This window comes from Photinus pyralis, unplaced genomic scaffold (genome assembly GCF_008802855.1).
Source record: "Photinus pyralis isolate 1611_PpyrPB1 unplaced genomic scaffold, Ppyr1.3 Ppyr1.4_LG6, whole genome shotgun sequence".
Classification (NCBI taxonomy): domain Eukaryota; kingdom Metazoa; phylum Arthropoda; class Insecta; order Coleoptera; family Lampyridae; genus Photinus; species Photinus pyralis.
The window spans coordinates 39040864-39060121 of NW_022170663.1; the positions used below are offsets into that span (position 1 = coordinate 39040864).

General features: G+C 35.9%; 1 protein-coding gene across 1 annotated transcript; it reads right to left on the bottom strand.

Moving 5' to 3' along the window:
• Positions 1 to 11715: 11715 nt before the first annotated feature.
• On the bottom strand, positions 11716 to 18844 carry LOC116173941 (negative elongation factor D). The gene is made up of 11 exons (XM_031491684.1): positions 18717 to 18844; positions 17042 to 17120; positions 16878 to 16993; positions 16507 to 16834; positions 16307 to 16456; positions 16130 to 16260; positions 15642 to 16082; positions 15385 to 15595; positions 12088 to 12228; positions 11910 to 12039; positions 11716 to 11857 (listed from the first exon to the last, which is right to left on the bottom strand). The coding sequence occupies exons 1-11, from the start codon at positions 18740 to 18742 to the stop codon at positions 11823 to 11825; spliced, it is 1788 nt and encodes a 595-aa protein (XP_031347544.1). The 5' UTR covers positions 18743 to 18844; the 3' UTR covers positions 11716 to 11822.
• Positions 18845 to 19258: the final 414 nt, after the last annotated feature.

Genomic DNA, 19258 nt, shown 5'->3' on the forward strand with positions numbered 1-19258 from the left:
GAAGCAACGCATTAGTATGAATTTATAGAAAAGTGACAACACTGTTTAAAAATGTTATGACTTCGAATATAGATAAGTTCAGATTGATAACATATTAATGGCGTCGCTTCCTCATAGGCTCTTTTAATAAAGAATTTAAGTATTTTGGGAGTGTTTGACGGAGCAGACAACAAATAACCAAATAATTACTGGTTGTGTGATGCAACTCTGATATAACAAATTGTGTTACCCAGAAAGTAAGTATGTCTGGTTGTCCAGGGATCTCGCTCTTTATTAACAACAAAATAGATTTTTAACACATTTATTTATAACATTATTGTTGTTAGATATGGATGGAGATATTGACGCACCACTCATTAAAATCGAACCCAAACAAGAAGAAGAAGTCAAGAAATGTTTCAGGAACGCATTTCAGTCAGCAACGAAGTGTTGGTGACCGTAAAGGACGAAATTACCATTAGTACACCGTGTCCTGAATCTCTTTATAATGAAGAAGTTCACAAACACTCTGACTTTCAATGTCACCTTTTCACTCGGTGTAAAAAAGTGTCTAAAGATTTTAAATGTGCACATTGTGATTATGGCACAAATAATAAAAGTAACTTTAAACAACATCTTTTAACACATAACATTTCTAAGGACTTTAAATGTGCTAATTGTGATTATGAGACAAATAGAAAATCATGCTTGAAAAAACACCTTTTGAGACACAAATATTTGAAAGTTTATAAATGTGGTAATTGTGATTATTGCACAAATGATAAATGGGCCTACAAACAACATCTTTTAAAACATAAAGTTTTCAAGGATTTAAAGTGTCGTGTTTGTGATTACGAGACGAACAATAAATATTACTTTAACCAACACCTTTTAAGTCATAAAGTTTTGAAAGATTATAAGTGTGATGATTGTGATTATGGGACAAATGATAAAAGCAACTTCAAACGACATCTTTTAAAACATGGAGTTTCTAAGGATTTTAAATGTGCTGATTGTGATTATGGGACAAATAACACGCACCACTTCAAACGACATCTTTTAACTCATAAAGTTTCTAAGGATTTTAAATGTGCTGATTGTGATTATGGGACAAATGTTCAACGCAATTTCAAACGACATCTTTTAAAACATAAAATTTCTAAAGATTTTAAATGTGTGGATTGTGATTACGGGACAAATCATAAACACCTCTTCAAGCAACATCTTTTAACACATAAGATGTCTATCTATTTTAAATGTGCCGATTGCGATTATGGGACCAATATTAAACACGACTTTAAACAACATCTTTTAATACATAAATTTTCTAAGGTTTTCAAATGTACTGATTGTGATTACGGGACAAATCATAAAATCATCTTCAAACAACATCTTTTAATACATAACAATTCTGAAGATTTTAAATGTGCTGATTGTGATTATGGGACAAATAATAAACGCAATTTCAAAAGACATATTTTAAAACATAAAGTTTCTAAGGATTTTAAATGCTCTGACTGTGATTATGGGACAAATAATAAACAGCTCTTCAAACGACATCTTTTAAAACATACAGTTTCTTGGGATTTTAAAAGTGTAATATCTTAAATCTTATATTTTAACACACAGTGTCAGTGTCTAAAAACAAAAACAGTACAGAAGACCCCCTCCAAAACAGCAGTCCTGGGCCTGACCTATGCGATCCTACTATAATTAGCCAGTCCGCCCCTACTGGCACAAGTGAGAAAAATTACTCCATTAACCCTTGTATATTTTACCATTCTACGTTGGAGCTTTGTCAAACACAGACGCGTTGGTTTTTTCTTCACGCGCTTCTTTTTGAGGGGTCTGATTCTGCACTGTAACTTTTCAGCGAGAAATACTGTAGTATTAAATTCTTCAATGAAGGTTTAACTGGGCAATCTCATGTTGCGTAACGAACGTACATTCATCAAGTCATATTCAATATCTTCTTGAACACCCTTTAGTTTTAAATGAATCCTTTTCGATATGTTGACTGCATGAATGTGAGTGAAAGAATTCGTCCAGTTGCTACTACTTATTGAGCGAGCTGTACGTTCGGCATTCGATAAGTCTGCATTCTTTTCTTGGATCAGATCAGACCAACTAAATTCTGTCAGTGTGTCCTAAATTTGTGTCGGGATAGTTTACATTTGGTTGTGAGTAATTTTGGGAAAGTTAGGGGTTTCATTTTAAACTTGAGTTTTTGTAATTGTTTAGACAAATTTTGCCACGTGTGTTTACAATTCCAGTAAATTTTGAGTTGCAAGTCAGTTTCAGCAAATCGTGTGGTAACTTAAATTTATTGTTAAAATAAAGCATGTAAATTTTGTATTAAAGTCCAGTTGTTCTGGCCTTCATTCTCTGTCCAAACATTAACGTTTTTGGTTTGAAATCTGTAATATAATAAAATGATTGTTTGCAATAAATTTTCAAATAGCAATAAGTGCAGAAAGGTACAAAGCGTACACTCTAGCAACAAGACAAAGAACAACGTAAAAGAAACATAACACTAGAAAGGCCTCTAACGGTAAAACAAAGAACTAAAGTAATATGAAATCTATACTAAGATAATAACAAATTTACTACAGGAATTAACTTACATCTAAAACTAGTGGATTACAAAGAAGACACCTAGATGGCCCAAGAATTTCAATAAGACCACAATTCAAATAGTTCCGGATGCCCTAAAAGTTTCTCCGGATGCCCTAAAAGTTTCTCGTGTGATTCCGGTGCACAAGAAGGGTGACCGCCAGGATGTGACCAACTATCGCCCAATATCGATTGCGTCAGCATTCTCCAAGATATTTGAGAAATGCATGGCCAATCGAATGTATGATTATTTCCAAAAATATCAACTGCAGTGTCCCTCTCAGCATGGCTTTGTTAAAGGCAAATCTACCATCACGGGGTTATTTGACTCTATCAATGCCATATACGAAGCGCTGGATAGCAAGCTGTATAGTGTATACCATGGGCATATACTTTGACATGTCAAAAGCATTTGATTGCATCAATCATCAACTACTACTTGACAAATTGGAGTCATATGGAATTGTTGGGAATGCACACAACTGGATCCACTCCTTCCTTGAGGGGAGATCCCAATTTGTAGAAATACCGAGCGCTAAGGGCAACGGAAAAGTGAAATCATCATTATACAGGCAACATCTTGGTACACCCCAAGGATCAACGCTTGCACCTCTACTTTTCATCATATTTGTCAACAATATGGACTACGCAGACGATACGTCGCTAATCATCTCACATAACAACTTAAACACCCTGGAGGGTACGGCCAATATGGCGATTGAGAAAATGACGAAATGGTGTACATCCAATCGTTTACAACTGAACGATAAGAAAACTGCCGTAATGTTCTATCGCAACATACGCTCTCGAAATTACATTGCCCCAGTCACATACATGGATAATCAGCCCCTACAGCAACGTTCCAATGAAAAGTTCCTTGGAGTCATGATGAATGAACACCTCAGCTGGGCACCGCACATATCGTCCCTCTCTAACAAACTACGTTCTGCAAGTTGCGCAATTCTGTGCATTCGTGACCAGGTTAGCCAATGTACGCTTGTTAAATATTACAACGCACACGTACGTAGCCACCTATCCTACGCTATCATCACCTGGGGCTACTCTCCTGCCTCGCTCAGACTTCTCGTCCTGCAGAAGAGTATTATCCGCCGTATCTGTTACGCAGGTGCACACGATCATTGCCGGCCGCTCTTTAAGCAACTAAGGATCATGTCCATTTATTCCCTATACATAATATAATTGTTGGTATATATGTTTGAGAATAAATCGGCTTTACTACAAACGAGGATAATCAAACCAGGGCATGAAAAACCGCTACCACACAACCCTACTGTACCTCCGCACAGCCACAACGCGTATTTGAAGAATCACCAAAATATATGATGATAAAGGCTATTCAACCGTCTTCCACAAGAAGCCAAGAATCTGACCTCTCTTCGCCCGTTTAAAAGATATTTAAAAAGTTCCTCATTGACCACCCATTTTACAGTATCAAAGAATATCTCGCCAATTCATAAGACGCCTTATGTACTTTCAGCATTCCGCTATTGCACGTATTTGTTTGTTATTTATTTATTTTGTGGACGTTCCTATACTCTTATATTTAGTCTACATGGAAAATAAAATTGATTGATGATGAATATACATATATTATTATAATATGTATAAAAACGAATATTACACCCCTGTATCTTAGTATACCGGGTGGTGCCTAACGCGACGCAGTATAGGGATTTCAATGGTAATTTCTTTATAGTCAATTACTAGCTCCCCTAATTATTTTAGAGCAAAAGTCTAAATACATTTTTTTTAGAGAAAAAAATACTGCATCTGTTCATACTATTACTTATAATTTTCCGTTTTTCAAAACCGTAGAAATCAACAAAATAAAAAGGTTCATTTTACAATAAATCAAATATGCCTTGGAATTACCTAAAAAAAACAGCGATCACGTTTCATTATTTGCCTTTGACATATATTAAATTTATACTTGTTTATAAATTAGTTAAAGAACTGCAAGTACAGTAACGATCAAATTGTCCGTCAAAACCATCAGGAAAACAATACATTCAACGTTTTGGCTGCAGTAGCGGAAAATCCGAATATAAGTTTAGGAACAAATCTTCAAATCAGTTTTTTTTCTTCGATTATGTAGGTACCTACTCTGATTCCGGAAAATGATAAACAAATAGTATCTGATGCAGATGCAGCATACATTCTTTAAAAAAACATTACCCTAACATGCCTTTTATTGCGTCGGTTAGTTGAAACAGAATTAAATATGAAAATCGTTCGACGACAAACAACGAAAACTTAGATACGATGCGCTTGTAGTTTGTTAAAAGATTCAAAAGCATCACTGATTTATAAAAATGTAATTTCTTATTTTGCCGATTTCTACGGTTTTGAAAAATGGAAAATTATAACTAAAAGTATGAGCAGAGGCAGTATTTTTTCTCTAAAAAAAACGTATTTAGACTTTTGCTCTAAAATAATTAGGGGAGCTAGTAATTGACTATAAAGAAATTACCATTGAAAGCCCTATGCTGCGTTGCGCTAGGCACCACCCTGTATAATGGAAATAATAAGTATCTGTTTTCACAGTCCTTAAATTTCATTGGCAATGCAACACTGCCGTCTAACAGAGTAATATGCGAGCTGTTTATAAACAACAATTAAACGTTATTCATGTTTAAATGCACCTAGGTACAGTACAATGACGTTTTAAGTTATAACTTTAAGGTATCTTCTTCCACATAAAATATAAATTGAATTGAAGATTGGCCCTTTTCTAATTTTTAATCTTCTGCAACCTTGGAATTACATAGTAAAATTAACGTGGTTGATCTGAAAAGTCTATATCTACAATTGTACAATAGTTTCTTAATTAAACGAAATAAAGTCCGCATATATTAAAAAAGTAGTGTTTTTATTAATTAGAGGGTTAAAGCTATGGGTTTTTTGAGTGTAAATAAACAATGCGCATACCCAATCACAGAACAGTAATATGTTCTGTGTGCCCAATGTCTCTGTAGCCGGTCGCCTGTTAACATCACAGCATGGTTTGTGATCACCTTTATAGACTCTCATATGTCTCTATGGTGATCACAGCCACTTTTATGGTGGTATCGAAAATATTACCATCATTTTTCTACCATCGTGTGCAAATTTTGCAATGAAATTTTCCGTACGGTAATGAACGGCAAAATTTTGCGGCACGCAACAGAATTGCCTAGTGTGAATCAGGCCTTAGCTGATAATTACGATTTAGTTTGCTGCACGAGTATTGCACGAGAAACTGAAGAAATGCATGCGAAAATTGCTCTCAATGGAACATAAATATTTGTTATCATTTGTCCATAACCTCATTTTAGATTTGTATTTATACAATGATTTAGGTAATCGACAAATCTGTATTCTAAAAAATGACTGAAACGATTTCACTATTATTTATGATAAACAATGAGGAATATAAATTTGAAATTCCTGTAAAGAACCAATTTTTGGCGTTCACTTTAAAGAGTAAATGCAACTTTTTGTAAAGTAGAAGTTATATGGCTAGTTCATCATCTTCGCTATCGCTAGATGACAACAAAAAAACTCTCCAACGCAAGAAACAAATTCAAATTGGCGCACTTTTATTTTGAAAATTTGCTCCACGAGCTCTCCGACCTCGTGCGTCAAACATTGCATTTAGTGCGTAATTGTTGCATCACATTTGCCAATGGAACACAGAAAATTGCCCTAAAATTACCAATAGAACGTAAAAATTGCACTCGTGCACTTCTCTTATATATATGCTCGTGCAGCACGAGTTTTGCCAATCGAAAACGCTATTAAAGTGTTTGTGTCAAGTATGTGACAAGTCCGCTTTAATATTGAGGTGCTACATTTACAATTTCCAATAAAAAAAAATCCATCGTGGCGTTGATGTGACTGCATGGTTCTCGGCTTATCCAGAGGATCCATGTTATAGTTTGTTTTTAATAAAAGTGCTTATTAGATAAAGGTTCAAACAAGTTTAAACACAACTTAACTGTTGAGAATTTATGACTTCTTGTACTTGTTTACATAGGTATATAACTGTGTGCGAAAATGACCACCATTGTTAAACTTGAACCCAAACAAGAAGAGGAGATAAATGGATTCATTGATGGTACAATTCTCATTACTGCTAACGTTTCTCAAACTGTAAAGCAGGAATTTAGCGAAGGGGCAAGTAGCCCAGGATATTTTAATCGCAACCGTAATTTGGAAGATCAAAATGATTTGAAACGAGAAGAAAATATCTTGTGCAAACGTTCAAAAGAATTCCCGCATACTCTGCTACAATATACTTTAAAAGATTTTAAATGTGATCAGTGTGATTGGGAAACCAGTTCTAAATCTCAATTAACGAAACATCTGATGACACATAAAACGTCCAAAGAGTTCAAATGTAATCAGTGTGATTATTCAACCAATTTCAATTATATTCTAACAAGACATCTCTTAACACACGAGAGTTTTAAAGAATTTCAATGTGACCAATGCGATTATGCAACTAATATAGAATCTTATTTAAAGAATCATCTGTCAGCACACAAGATCTTAAAGCGCTTAAAATGTACTCTGTGTAATTACGGAACCAACTTTACCTCTGCGTTTAATAGACATCTATTAACTCACAAGACGTGTAAGGAGTTAAAATGTACCCAGTGCGATTACGCAACCAATTTAAAATCTTCTCTTAATAGACATCTATTAATCCACAAAGCATCTAAGGATTTAAAATGTACCCAGTGCAATTATGCAACCAATTACAAAACGGCTCTTAATAAACATCTATTAACACACATACAGCCCACACAAAATGGAAATTGAAGAATCATGCACAATTCTAATGTCGAAACTCAAGACTTCTTAACATGTGCCTAGTGCTTTCAACCTATTTTAAACACTTGCAGTACTTCCACGTATTTTAATTTTACACAGTGTAATTACGCAACAAATCATAAAAACTGTTTAAACACAAGACTTCCAAAGATGTAAAATGACACACAGTGGTAATTACACGCAACCAATTTTATAAAGCACTTTAAAATAGACATTTATTAAAACACAAGATTTCTACAGATTTAAAGTGTGCGGATTGTGATCACTCAACCCATAGGAAATGCAGCTTTCAGATACATCTGTACATGCACATCTGTTAACCCATAATAATTGAAGTTGCAATATGCGTGAATATAAAATGTAACTGCAAAAGTACGGGGTACATTGCTATTAAATCTATTCAATCAGCAAAAGCGAACATGACAGAAGAAGTGAGAAATCATGCCAATGAAAGTGTTCAAATTTGGAAAAAAGTCTGCCTGATTTTTCGATTCTGAACAAAATTCCTTATTAATCTATGTGTGTAATATTATATTGTTGTGAATTTATTAATAGTATATTTCGTTGTAACATGATAAACCTGGTACATATTTTTTAAACATTCTTCTTTTATCGTGTGTCTCGGGGGGAACTCGCCATCATAGGGTAACAGCATTATAATATTTTTTTTTGTGAAGGATCATACGTTGAACACTAATTTCCAAGGCCTCTTGGATCCTTCTCAAAAAAATACATTACCTAAAGTCACTAAATATAGAAAGTAAAGTCACTAAATATAGAAAGTACCGCAATCCATTGGGCTCGTGTGTTAGAGAGAGAACGCATGATTTTTGCCCAAAAATGGCGGAAGTTACCAGATTCTAGTAACTTTAATGTTAGTGATTGTTCCACCTGTTTGGAGATATCTGTATATATTTTTATAAAACATGACAGTACTATGAAGTTAGGTTATAAAAAATGACAGCTATTCAGATTTTATTTGTCAATTTTTTTAAGTTGGCAGCAAATTTGCCCAAAAATGGCGGATGATTGCGGTACTTTCAGAGACATGGAGAGAGGAGATAGCGCATGAAACTGCGCGAAGTGACAAAACAAGGGGGCTGCCATTTTGACACCCATTGAAGCGCGAAATTTGAACAGGACTATAAAGGTTTACTGACGCAACCCAGAGACATCTAACGCAATCTTCATACACTACACTCTATTCGGCAGCAGCTCCGTAGGAAGAAACTAATATCTCAATCCAAATGAACAAAAGAAAATGCCAGTGACGTTGACGTTACAAAATAAACACTTAAACCTCGAAAAAAGCTCTCCTAAACACGAACACAGGCTAAAATAACACCACTATAAACACAACATGACACAACGGGTGTAAAAATGGCAGCGCCCATGAGGTCGCACCCTTTCTTGGATGCGCACTCGTCGATCAGCGATCTCCTCTCTCCATGTCTCTGGGTACTTTCTATATCTAGTGACTTTAACATTACCCTTCTCCTATGGTGCGTTCTACTTGGGACACACTGTATGTACTAAAGAGTATATATCAATGGGTGAGTTCCTTTAGATCATTCATATAACAATATGTGAATGTATATGTTCTAAGGTGCGTTCACCAGAAAAAAAGGCCCCTGGTTATCAATGGGCTAAGTGGTCTAGAGCCCAGAGCGCCACTTTCGGGAGGCGGCATGATGTGCTAAATTATCTTTTCTTTTTTTTCATTATTTGCAATTTAGATCTGGGCTTGTGGGTAATTTTTGTAAAAGTAAATGTGGAGAACTCAAAATACCGGTCGGACTGCGCGACCTCTGTAAAATACTACAACCGCTCTCATAAACGGCGCGGTCCAGAACGCTCTTTGTTTGACAGGTACAATACATCCCAGAACAAACATCACTGGGCGCACACCGAAGACCGCGCTCAGTCTGGTGGGGCCTTTATACTCAAAAGCGGAAAATAAAAGCTAACTGTATAATTTGGCAACGCTGCATTTGAGAATTGAGTTGAGAGTACCTATCTTCACATGGTATTGAAAGAACTTGTGATGTGATCAGACTCTCTCCATGTCTCTGGATGTGATAGATTTTAGGTAGTATTTACCTTCTCCTTACATTTGCTTTTGCATTAAAGTTTTTAAGCATAAGACCAAAGCTCAAAATAAACGATATTTCACTCAAATTCACACAGGTCCAACTTCCACTGAGCATTCGATTTTGTTTGATTACTGAATTACCATTGGAGGAATGATAAACTTGAATTAGTCCAAGTCCTGAGACTACCAAATGTTACTTTTTAATATTTTATTGGCATCTTTAAAGCTCTTATTGGCACCTGCAAATTGGCCGTTGGCCCAAGTTAACAAGTATGCTTATGTTCCCTCTACTTATAACAGTAGATACTCTTTATTCCTAGAAAGTAAGTAATGTTTGGCTGCCCTAGGATTTCACTATGTATTGTTTGATACCAAAATAGATTTTTATCACATTTATTTGTAATGTTGTTAGGTATGGATGCAGACAATGCCACACTACTCATTAAAATCGAACCAAAACAAGAAGAAGAAATCCATTCTTTTCTTCAGGGACACATTTCAGTAACCAACGAAGTTTTGGTGACAGTAAAGGACGAAGTTACATCTTGTTCTAAATCTCTTTATAATGAAAAACTACAGCAACACGCCAACTTTCAACGTCACCTTTTAACTCAGTGTAAAACAGTATCTGAAGATTTTAAATGTACTGATTATGAGACAAATTATAAACACAACTTTAAGCAACATCTTTTAACACATTTTAAATGTGCTGATTGTGATTATGGGACAAATGTGAAACGTAACTTCAAACGACATCTTTTAAAACATAAAATTTCTAAGGATTTTAAATGTGCTAATTGTGATTATAAGACAATCAAGAAAGAATATCTTAAAACTCACATTTTAACTCACACAGTGTCTAAAGATTATAAATGTCCTAATTGCCATTACAAGACAAATAATAAAGCCTACTTAAAACGACACTCCTTAATACATAAAATTTTAAAAGATTTTAAATGTGCTAATTGTGATTATGGGACAAATAATAAACGCAACTTCAAAAGACATCTTTTAAAACATGTAGATTCTAAAGATTTGAAATGTGCTGATTGCCATTACAGTACAAATGATAAACCCAACTTCAAACAACATCTTTTGAAACATAAAGTTGCGAAGGATTTTAAATGTGCCGATTGTGATTATGGGACAAATGATAAACGTGTCTTCAAACAACATCTCTTAACCCATAAAGTTTCTAAAGATTTTACATGTACTGATTGTGATTATATGACAAACAATAAATATAACTTGAACCAACACATTCTAAAACATAAAATTTTTAAGGTTTTTAAATGTGCTGTTTGTGATTATGGGACAAATGTTAAAGGCAACTTCAAACAACATCTTCTAATACATAAAGTTTCTAAGGATTTTAAATGTGCTACTTGTGATTATGGAACAAATGATAAACACAACCTCAAACAACATCTTCTGAAACATAAAACTTCGAAGGATTTTAAATGTACTATTTGCAATTATGAGACAAATTATAAAAGCAACTTAAGACAACATCTTTTAAAACATATAGGTTCTAAGGATTTTAAATGTGCTAATTGTGATTTTGGGACCAAAAGTAAAACCTATCTTAAACAGCACCTTTTAAAACATAAAAGAGTGTAAAGTGATTATGCGATAAATAATAGACCTGACTTTAAACAACACTTTTTGGGATACATTGAGCATTATCTTCCAGTGCACCTGAGCTGATGCTCTCATTGAAAGGAACAAATTTAACAACTACACTATGGTAGAAAAATGGTTGAACTTGTTGTCTGCTGTTTGTCACTAGGCCCATACACTGAAAGGGTCCTAACTCAGCTCCTCAGCACCTACTACACTACTACACTAAATGTATTATAAGTAAATCTAGATTACAACAAAATAAAATGTATGCATAGCAGTCATAACATAATGACATTACATTGCAAATATTTATTCATTTTTAGGATAAACCACTTGACTGGACTACATCTCACCGGCACAAAGGGACGAGTGGCCCAGAAGGGCAGGTTAGGATTTACGCATGATCCTTTGGTAATTGATGAGAACTCGTGTTTGACTGCAGCATTTAAGAGTCTTTGGATTCCTAGAGCAGGTACATTATGTGTGATTCTATACTTCGAGCAGAAATACTGTGAGATTCTACATGTGTATGCATCAACTTATTGAAATAATTTTGAATGAAACGCCCTGTATCTTTTTACACCTTTTATATAAAATAACCCAAAACATTATTTCATTTGATTTTTTAAATCATTTTACATCGAACTTGATTTCCATTAACCAACAGCATCGCTCAGCCTTAAATGATTGCACTGTAGTTTGCTTTACAATATACTAAAAAAAAATGACGTCATCTGCAAATAACATAATATCAGAAAATACGCACCGATAAATTCAGATACCGGGTCATTTTCGCCATCTCCTCTCATGGTTCCTGTTATCTCATCGTTCTCCACCATCGGCATAAATAGGTGAACAAATTCGGAACTATACGGCGGACCAATAGCTTCTAGTACCTGCACGAGAATTTTTAACAAACCACTTCACTTCAAATTAGAGATTACCTCTGTTACAAAATATCTAATTAGCGATATATCTGTATCCCCTTTCTGCCAACATTGCTTAATGTATTTAACAACAGGAACCACACATCCGGCGCATAGTAAACTGACCATACGATCTAGGACCATTTTCCTCATTTCCAACTAAAACAACTACGTCTTGATTTCTTTTCACAAATCATTTTTGTAAAGGACATGGCTAGAAGACCATGAGGCATGTTTCCTCAATTAAATGATACACTAACTGCCAATAAGTCCTAGTGATTGCCCAACTGCCAATTACTGCCATTGACAAATATTTATAACTCTTTTAACACAACAATATCTTAAATTATTAACAATAATGAGGACCTACACGATTTGGATATTATGAAATATACGCGTGGGAAGGGGGCCCTCGGACTGTAACTGTTCCACTCGCTCATATTCGTCAATTAGTCTGAAATGTAATTGTGTCGTATACAGTATCGGCGACTCAAAATTCGAACTTTAAACTCAGAATTCTGACTTTAAACTTAGAATTCTGACTCCGAATTTTGACTTAGAACTTAAGACTTCCGGGTTTAAATTTAAACTCAGAATTCTGAAATCAAAAGTTAGAATTCAGAGTAAAGTCAAAATTCTGCGTTTAAGTGAGAATTTTGAGTTTAAAGTTAGAATTCTGAATTTAAACTTAGAAGTCTGAGTTTAAACTCACCATTCTGAGTTTAAAGTTAGAATTCTGAGTTAAAATTTAGAACTCTGAGTTTAAAGTCAGAATTGTGAGTTGAAAGTAGTCGTTTTTTTTTTGTATAGATGGCCCTTCTAAGCCTTCGTATACTGCGCAAGAGCAGTTTAGAATGCCAAGGGGCCGCGAAGTGTATTGGACACGAATTCTGGGGACAGGCTGTATCTTGCATAGATACAGTAGGTATCCTCCTGTAAAAGAGCTTTAGAGAGAGCGATTTGAATTTTCTGATTGGTTACTATCACTGAAACTGTACATGGAATAACAACATATAAATTGTACGTCGACAAGAGAGATACAGCACAAAAGTATGTAGAGTCTTGAATCAGAACATGTTGGCGACATAATACTGCTTTCCATTTGAGTGAAAGAGGAGCTCTGAGCTGTACCGTACACGATGCCCCGTGTTCCTTTTAAGAAAGCTTCAAGCTCTGACGCGCTCGAAATTGGATTTCCCTTGTCCCTTCATGCACCACCTATTTGCTTGGGGCTTGAAACACTTTTGTGGTTATTTACGTACTGTGAATATCAATTCAAATGTGTGCAAAATGAACAACTTGCAAAACGAGCTGCTCCGAACGAACTGCATCAGAGCTTCACGCACTCAAATGGAAAGCAGTATAAATAGTGTAATTGCATCGCTCCATCCATGTTTATATGATCTAAGATTCCAAGTGCCTATGTAATCAAATTTCGTTTAAAATCTTCCATAAATAAAAAAAGTGGCATTGCGCATGCGCAAAACCAAATTTTGAAAGTGGCGTTTGATTTTCATTTATTCCAAGTGCCTATGTATCAAATTTCATTCAAATACTTTTATAAATAACAAAGTTTGCAATTCGGTTCATAAATGGTCGAGATGCGAAAAGGGCACTGTGAATTTTGAATCGATTCAACTCAACTTTTGGCTAAAGCTATGCCCATATTGAATTTCATGCAATTCAGTTCATAAGTAACGGAGATCTAAAAGCGATCGGATATTTCTAACAAAGTTATCGTTCACAAGGACAGATAGAGGGAGAGACAGACAGACAAAGGGACAGACCGACAGCAATACAAAATTATAAACGATCTCTAGGATCGTTAATAAACGGCAAAAGTGTAAAATTATGGAGCATGTAAAAAACGGGTTTTTGGTTTTTTTACAATAACTTTTTTAGCAATAAACGCAGAAAAAATTCCTTCCTTGGTGCAAGCCTCGAGACCATAACGAACCAAATAGCGAAAAAAGTAGAACAATAGCTCTTAAGATAAAGAACTAGTAGCCTCTCAACGAACGAGCGGACAGACAGCTGGACGGACGGACAAAGTGGCCACAATAGCGTATTTTATTTTTATTTTTGTGGAAATGCGCTAAAAACACGCAGCACTCCAGAAATAGAAAGTAAAGTAAAAGGACCTACGCGTCGCACGTCATTCATAATAACGTATATGTGTTCTATTTGGTACCTAGTTTAGAGTGAATTTGAAAAATAGAATAAGTCGTCAATCAATCTGTGCGTTTGTATAGCGATAAATTTCCCGTTGAACCAACGCACTGTATTAAAGTTTGAATTCTACAATTGTTGGATTATTCTTCGAACCTCGGATGCAACTGCACCGGGTAGGAGCAGTGAAACCCACGTTACAACAGTATTATAATTTGTTCGTTCATATGTTTAATTGAAATACAGAAATATGTTTAATGTTCTTGCCTTTGTATATGCCAGCATTATCGATTCTTGTTCGTAAGATGCTCCCTATATTCATCCACGAAAACAACTTTTCATATTCTTTATAATAGACTTTACCACATTTGTGTTTTGCACCTACCAACTTTTCTTCTGCTTTTGCAACAAGCCATTGAATGGACGGTATATTATCTTTTTCAACCGAAAGTCATTTTATTTACAAAAACGGTGATTTTTATAAGCAAACGTCAAGTGACATTTCTATGGCAATCATGGAATCGCGAATGTACAGTCCACTTATGACTTAATTAGACATGCTTTCCAGTAAGTATAACGTCAATGCGATTTTATTTTATTTCCCTTATTTTTAAATTATATTGCAGATATAATAAACAAATAGGTACTATAAAAACACTTCTACAAATGGTCTTTAAAGTACTTGCAACGTTTAAAAACACACTCTGCTACGCGTCGTGCCATTAAACTCGTTGCGCCTGGTTCAAAGACCATTTGTCACCATTTTACACTTAAGCAAAGATTGTTGTTAGTTAAAACGTATTTCGCCTTGATCGAATGTTTAGTTATATAACAAAAAAATCTTTAGAATAAAAATCATTCCTGAAGCCAGCCCTGACATCTCAAAAAATTTGATATTTCCACGCCCCCCCCCCCCCCAACTTTTGCAAAACCGGAAAGGTGATATTCCAAGGCTTAAGTGAAGGTGTTCCTCTGATTATTATTACTTTTGGTTCCATCCAGTTATTTAGTACTAAATACGAGACTAATTTTGAAAAATTAAAAATTTGATCATTTCAAACCATCTGTCTTTCAGCATCATCTCAAAATGAAATAAAAATATTTGAAACGAAAGAAAGACTGTTGATCTATCAACGATTTCATTACCTGCACTAAAATTTCCAACTCGTCCTGTTTCGACTCGAAAAGTCTAATTAACAGATCCAAAACCTGATTATGAAGGAGCGCATGGTTATTAACAACCTCGTCTAACATCGCCATGTGCAATGGGCAATGCTCCGTTGACAGTTTAAAGTAGCTCGGCTCCGTCACGGTACATTCCACCCATCTAACAATACCCACGGCGACGACAGGAAATCTGGAAGACACCGTAACACTCGACATTGCCAGGTTTTTCAAATTACCTCAAGCACTGATACAGATTCGCCAACTCGGCCATTAACTCCGAACTGCCCTTATTTATATTACACACATTGTGGACGGTTTCGATGGCCTGAACCGTCGGTTTGAGATCTTCCTTGTTCAGGCAGCGTTTCTGTCCTTTTTTTACTTGCGCTTCCCACACGCTCGCCGCGTAGGCCAGGAGGTAAATGTACTTGGGTTTATGCTCGGGATTTAGTTTCACCCCGCTTTTAAATAAGGAGTCAATCAGTAGTTCTAGAAACTGAGGAGTTCGAATGAGATCAATTGGTGGTGGATCTAAAGCGGAATAGTTACGGAAGAGAACCGATATATCGGCAGGATTTAAAGTATTTCTGCACAACATTGAAGTCAGTGCCTGACAAGCCTGTGGGTACGCTGATGCGCCATTTAATGCCATTGTGATTGGAGTGATATCGTGCCCGCTGTAAGATTCACTTTTGATTGAAGAGGTCAGATCAAACTTACACACCTTTTTTGAGCACACTTTGTTATTTCTTGTGAAAGTCTTTTCATGCTACTGCCACCTTTCGGTTCTCTTGCTAAGACATTCATGATAACTTGACTGTACACGTACGTGTGTTGACCATGACAAACCATTTTCTGAATGTACCTGCATTATACACTGCTTACAAGTATGACAACTTACAGCACATTCCCTACTAGTTTTCTGCCACTCTTCCGGGTTAGTCAGAAAACTTCCAATAGACGTTTTTAGTACCCTTGAGAATACTTCTAACTGTTGAGCTGCCGTAGATATGCTAGTAATTTCACCTTGAAATCCTGCATCTGAAATAAGCTAAAAGTAACCCGTAAAATAAGAATCAAATACATATAAAACCGCTTTACCTTTATAGTGAAATTTAACATCAAGCAATCTGGATATTCTTCGGCTAATCGATATATAAGCGATCGCCAAGTTGGATGTTCTATTAATTCTGTTAACCAGGCAGGCGTTTCTCCCTCCTCAGTGAAGATGGTGTCGGCCTTTTTCGGATCAAACGTCCTCAGAATCATATCTTTGAGGTGATTTTCGACCATGGCTTGAACATCTTGAACTTTCACGCCGGCTACAATAAGCCACTCGGCTATAAGGTTGGCCATTTGTGCCACCGCCGTGTAATTGTGAGATAATTGCTCGATGACCTGCACGGGGTTGCCACCCGATTGGAAATATCTAAACTTTACAGATAGAGATTGAGTCAACTCGAACTGTCTACCTTTTGAGTTGAGAAAATATTCCTGGTTCCATGATATAATCGGGCGTCGCGAATTTTTCGGCACACTCTGCCAAAACCTGTTCCGGATTTTCGACATGTTCCTCTCCACCATCGGACTATGTGTTAATAATTATTAATAATAATAGGTAAACAATTCTAATTACCTCATCTTCCATGGGATCCGGTCTGTCCCAATCGGCTTCGTACTCCTCATCCATATAAAAAGATGTTAATACAATAAGTCTACAAAAAGTTTGCTTCAGAAACTTCTCTTACTAGAAATTGCGACCTAGTAGGTCATAGTTTTCTTAAAAGATCAATAAAAATTTGAAATTAAAATTGTTATAAAAGGGGTTAGTTAAATAACTGTGAAGTTAGTGTAGATGAAAAAAAAATATGCACATAGCCGCATTCATGCGTTCCAGTTTCCAGTTCCGTTTCGCAGTATACAGAGCGTACGAACATCGACATATAATAAACATAGAAATGGACTGCGCGTACCAATGCTAAAGACAGCTACAGACTGTGCGTGGTGCATGAAGTGAATTCATTGTGTGTAGGGAATAGTGTGTCTCTATATATCTAGTGCGTACGCAATGGTGTACGACAATTCGCCTCAATGGGATTGCGCATGATGTGTATATATCGTGGTGCCCGTATAATTTTTTTAATTCAGAGATATAGACAGGTATGTCCATTTCATTTTTACAAACAATTCAAAAATTTCCATGTCTATGGAATCCGTCCACTGCGAAAAAGAAAACGCATACAATCCACACTGCTGTGGCAGTGCGACTAGCACAAGCGCAATAGAGAGAGAGCACTTTGCTTCTTAGTTTTCCCCTCTCGCTCACCTGCAGTATCCGCGCTTAGCAATGGCACGCGCTGTCGATGGGCATGAAGCGAAAGGAGCGTCAACATAACCTCTCAATTTTGTACATGTTAGCTGGTCAAATACTAAATCAAGAAAATGTATGGAAATATTCATTGTAGGCATAAATGATGTCCTAATTATCTTTAAGGACAAATCGCAAGCCAAAACAGTCAATCAGAGAAGACACAAAGGCTAATTTTTAGGTTAAGATAAACGCGACCACATGATCACGTCTATTGAGTGTTTTGAGTAAGGACGTTAAAAATCCCAACGGTCTTTGGTTTGAGTTAACTGCTTTACTCTTTTGTATTAAAAAAAAACGTACGGTGTCAACACTTTTTCTAGTGCAGCAATAAACGAACGTTTAAAGGTCATAATTCTCCGTTTATACGTTTCCGTTTGTGCGTCAATCAATCAGAAGATCTTTAAATCGTACGTTGTCCGTTTATGACGGAAAAGTTGATTTAATTTGGGAGATCCGTTTTTAACAAGAGTAACGCACAGTAAGGTTATGTTTGTTACATTAACAGTGTTCGCCTATTACCTTCTTTACGGTGATAATCAGATAGTATGATGTTCTTACTTTCATACATTTCACGTACTGAAGATCATGGTGGGTACAGTACAAAATAAAATTTAGGATATGGTGGTATATCTTGCAAACATTGAACTAGGCGAATACTGTTAACGTACCAAACATAACCTCACTCTTGTTAAAAACGGACCAACGGAAACGTAAATGTTCAACTTCAACCAACTTTTCGTCGTAAACGGACGACGTACGATTTAAAAATTTGCTGTCTTCTGATTGGCTAACGAACAAAACGGAAACGTATGAACGGAGAGCTATGAACTACCTTTATGTACTACATCCGTTTGACGGACCAACGCAACGGATAAACGGAGAGCTATAAACCCACCTTTAGAGCAAAAAAAAAGTGGTCAGAACGCATAGAATGACGTACCTATTCATCGTGTCTCTAGTAGTCATATATATACGCTAGTAGTTCACATTCGAAATTAATAGCGTTTTCGATTGGCAAAACTCGTACTGCACGAGTGTTGCACGAGAAACTGAAGAATCCATGTGAAAATTGCTCTCAATGGAACATAAATATTCGTAAATATTTGTTGTCATTTGTCCATAACCTCATTTTAGATTTAGGTAATCGACAAATCTCTATTCTAAAAAATGACAAACGATTTCAGTATTATTTATGATAAACGATGAGAAATATAAATTTGAAATACCTGTAAAGGGCCAATTTTTGGCGTTCAGTTTAATGAGTAAGTGCAACTTTTTGTAAAATAGAAGTTATGGCTAGTTCATCATCTTCGCTATCGCTAGATGACGACAAAAAACTCTCCCAACGCAAGAAACAAATTCAAATTGTCGCACGTTTGTTTTGAAAATTTGTTAACTAGCAGCTCCACGAGCTCTCGGACCTCGTGCGTCGAAATTTGCACTGAGTGCGTAATTGTTGCATCACATTTGCCAATGGAACAC

What these genes read in the sequence shown, in the direction of transcription:
- LOC116173941 (XM_031491684.1), bottom strand. Translation starts at nt 18,742, where the DNA reads ATGACTACTAGAGACACGATGAATAG. An exon ending in TGTTAAATTTCACTATAAAG is followed by an intron (nt 16,457 to 16,506) that starts GTAAAGCGGTTT and finishes GGTTACTTTTAG; the next exon opens with CTTATTTCAGATGCAGGATT. An exon ending in AGTTGGAAATTTTAGTGCAG is followed by an intron (nt 12,229 to 15,384) that starts GTAATGAAATCG and finishes TAGTTGTTTTAG; the next exon opens with TTGGAAATGAGGAAAATGGT.